Source organism: Silurus meridionalis, chromosome 3, assembly GCF_014805685.1.
Source record: "Silurus meridionalis isolate SWU-2019-XX chromosome 3, ASM1480568v1, whole genome shotgun sequence".
In the NCBI taxonomy this organism is placed as follows: Eukaryota; Metazoa; Chordata; class Actinopteri; order Siluriformes; family Siluridae; genus Silurus; species Silurus meridionalis.
Window position 1 is genome coordinate 18213668 of NC_060886.1, and position 3117 is coordinate 18216784.

General features: G+C 42.7%; 1 protein-coding gene across 1 annotated transcript; it reads left to right on the forward strand.

The window, feature by feature from the left end:
- Positions 1 to 217: 217 nt before the first annotated feature.
- On the forward strand, positions 218 to 2631 carry dlx2a (distal-less homeobox 2a). Its single transcript, XM_046845375.1, has 3 exons — positions 218 to 749; positions 899 to 1083; positions 1452 to 2631. Exons 1-3 carry the CDS (start codon positions 431 to 433, stop codon positions 1779 to 1781), a joined length of 834 nt encoding a protein of 277 aa, XP_046701331.1. The 5' UTR covers positions 218 to 430; the 3' UTR covers positions 1782 to 2631.
- The last annotated feature ends 486 nt before the right edge of the window (positions 2632 to 3117 follow it).

Genomic DNA, 3117 nt, shown 5'->3' on the forward strand with positions numbered 1-3117 from the left:
TATTTTTTTTTACCTTAATCCAATCATGTATTTTTCAGTGTGTGCACGTTAGTTTGTTTGTATGTCTGTTTTTTTGTTGTTGTTTTTGTTTTTTACGCTAAAACTTGTGCTGTATGCAGCTGTGTACAGCGCGCTGTTTTCCTGAAGCCTTCCATCATTGGTTGTTTGAGGCGCGCGGGTGCTGCCTCCCACGTGACGCGCGATAAATGCCGCCCGCTGCAATCCTGAGCCGCAGACAATCACGATCTTCGGTCAGGGCACGAGCCCTGTCTCTTCTTCAAACCTCACAGGAATGACAGCTCCTACGAAAACAAATCAGTAAACGCTGTATTTTGTTTCTCCAATTTGTTTTTTCTTCCCACTCGGGTTTCAGTACTGGATGAGTGGCTGTATATTGCGTGCACGGTTTAAAAGAGTTTGAGTGTTAACCATGACTGGGGTGTTTGACAGTCTCAGCACAGATATGCATTCCAACCAGATTACCTCGAGCGGTTACCACAGCTTGCACAAGTCGCAGGAATCACCGACTTTACCAGTTTCTACCGCCACGGACAGTAGCTACTACAACGGCCAGCAACCGAGTCACTGTACAGGCTCGCCTTATGGTCAGCTCGGTGCTTATCCGTACCACAACAACGGCATGGGCAGTGTCCAGTACAACACCAAGTCTTATGAACTGGGTTTCAACAGCTCCTTCAGCACCTACAGCACGTATGGCTCGAGCGCATCGCCTACTCCTACTGACGCAGGTAAACTTTGTGTCTGATCTTATACAGCACACTAAAAACACATCCCACCAGCTTTTACTGTAGTTACTAGATTACAAGTTGATTTGCATGTGTCTGTTTGCTACAAGATTTCTGGTGGAAGATTTTAAAGATCTTTTATTTCCATGCAGAAAAAGAGGAAAACGAACCCGAGATTCGTATGGTGAATGGAAAGCCAAAGAAGGTGCGCAAGCCGAGAACCATTTACTCGAGTTTCCAGCTGGCCGCCCTGCAGAGGCGCTTCCAGAAGACGCAGTATCTGGCGCTGCCGGAGAGAGCCGAGCTCGCCGCTTCTCTGGGCCTCACACAGACCCAGGTGAGGATCACTGATCACATGTGAACCAAACAATTCCTCCGACAAACGAGCTGGTTATCTAACTGTAAAGATAGAAATGTATGTTTTTATGTAGATGTTCAGAAAGATTGCGCATGGAGCCTAGATTTATATATTCCGACCTGTGTAGTGTAATGTTGGAAAATGTGTGGATAAATAGAATCGTATAATATTATACTATTAAAATACTAAATAACACATATATAATGTATCACTGTGTATTTTTTACCCTTCCTCCAGACGCACAGCTAAATCATAAAGGATTAGTTATGTGTAGTTTATTTATGAATGGATTTTTTTTTATGAATGGATTTATCTCGCCTGGTTCTCATCGTGCTCTATCATTTCAGGTGAAAATCTGGTTTCAGAACCGCCGATCGAAGTTCAAGAAGTTGTGGAAAAATGGAGAGATTCCGCCCGAGCAACACGTGGCTTCCAGCGAGTCTCCGCCGTGCCATTCTCCTCCCGTCAACAGCGCCTGGGACTTTCCACCAAACCAGAGGATGAACAGTGTGAGCTCGGCTTTAGCTCCGAGCAGCGGTTCTCCCAACAGCACTGCGCCTTCCTTCCTCACCAACTACTCCTGGTACTCATCCACGAACTCAAGCGCGCACCTCCAAGCGAACGCGCTGGCGCCTCACCACCACAACACAGCTGTCAGCGCTGGGACGATATTTTGACAACAACGAAACGACTTATAACAAAGAAGAAAAAAAGACTGGAGAATTAATTTCACGGGGAACAGAGAGACACAGAGAGAGAACATTTCACGAAAAGCTTGATGTGACTTATAGGCCTCAGTTCATTCGGAGAGAGATGTAGGCCTGCCCTGTTCCTTGCTGCGCGTAAAACTGTTTTTCTTTCATTCTTTCCCCCTTATACACAGTCATCGAGCAGACGCGGAAGAATAAAAAGACAATGCAATTATTTTTGTATTTATTTATTTTGTCTCTGGAGGTGATGGGGAAAATGAAAGGAGAACATAATGCATTGCTTAATGAACCACTAAGATCCAAAGCTATGCTCTAAAAGGCTCTTCACGCCGGAGTGAACTTTATAGCAGGATGTGTTAACTTCAGATTATGTAGCACAATTTCAAGCTGTATCGTGCCTTCAAAAAAAAAATAATAATAGAGAATGACCTCACTTTTGTCCACCATAAGAACGTATTTTAAATGTGCCCATCTTTGTCATTTTTTGTTTGCTTTCTAAGTTGTACATAAGGTTAGTAGGAGAAAATTGTTTCTGTACTTGTATGTTTCACCGCGTCCTTCTGAGATGTTGCCATCATTATAGGCTTGTAGTTTTTAATGTAGGTTGTTTTTTTTTTGTTTTTGTTTTTGTTTTTTTGGGAAATATTAATGAAAAGCATTATCGTTAAGAACTCAAAAAGCTACTGATTTTCTCCCAATGCAAATTCACATGTAACCCGTTTTCTCGGAAATACTTTTTGTTTAATTTATTTTGATGTCGTATGCTGAATGAACAGTTCTGCCATTCTATGAAAAGCGTATTTAAATAAAAAAATATGTTTCATGTGAATGTAAGGTTCCTTTGTGATTTATAGTTCTATAAGGAGAAGCTTGCTATTCTTCTTCTCTGAGCGCTTTTTCGCTATAGGGCTTGGAGCGCGCTGCTGAAATGTTTCAGATGTTTTCCTTCTCCTCGGCCACGCCCCCTCCCGCTGCTCTGGCGCCAGACGAACATCTCAGCCTGTAATAAGTCTGGCTGAAGGCGTGATGCTTGTAAACGTCTCAGACAAAACTCACAAATTCACCTTTTGTCCACTAACATGACATCTATGACTAAGCAGCCACACGACATACTACACGATATGAGAACTTGGTGCTGACAAGAGGAGATGAGGTGGAGATCATGAGATGATTCGAGTCACGGCATTAAACTGGCTTTAATTAAACAAATGAAAAACTGTTCGCTCAGTCTTCAGAACTTAATGCATAATATAAGGTGTGAGCACTGAACACTCACTGATGTAGCCATACAAAAATAACATTA

What these genes read in the sequence shown, in the direction of transcription:
- dlx2a (XM_046845375.1), top strand. Translation starts at nt 431, where the DNA reads ATGACTGGGGTGTTTGACAGTCTCAGCACAGATATGCATTCCAACCAG. An exon ending in GCCTACTCCTACTGACGCAG is followed by an intron (nt 750 to 898) that starts GTAAACTTTGTG and finishes ATTTCCATGCAG; the next exon opens with AAAAAGAGGAAAACGAACCC. An exon ending in TGGGCCTCACACAGACCCAG is followed by an intron (nt 1,084 to 1,451) that starts GTGAGGATCACT and finishes CTATCATTTCAG; the next exon opens with GTGAAAATCTGGTTTCAGAA.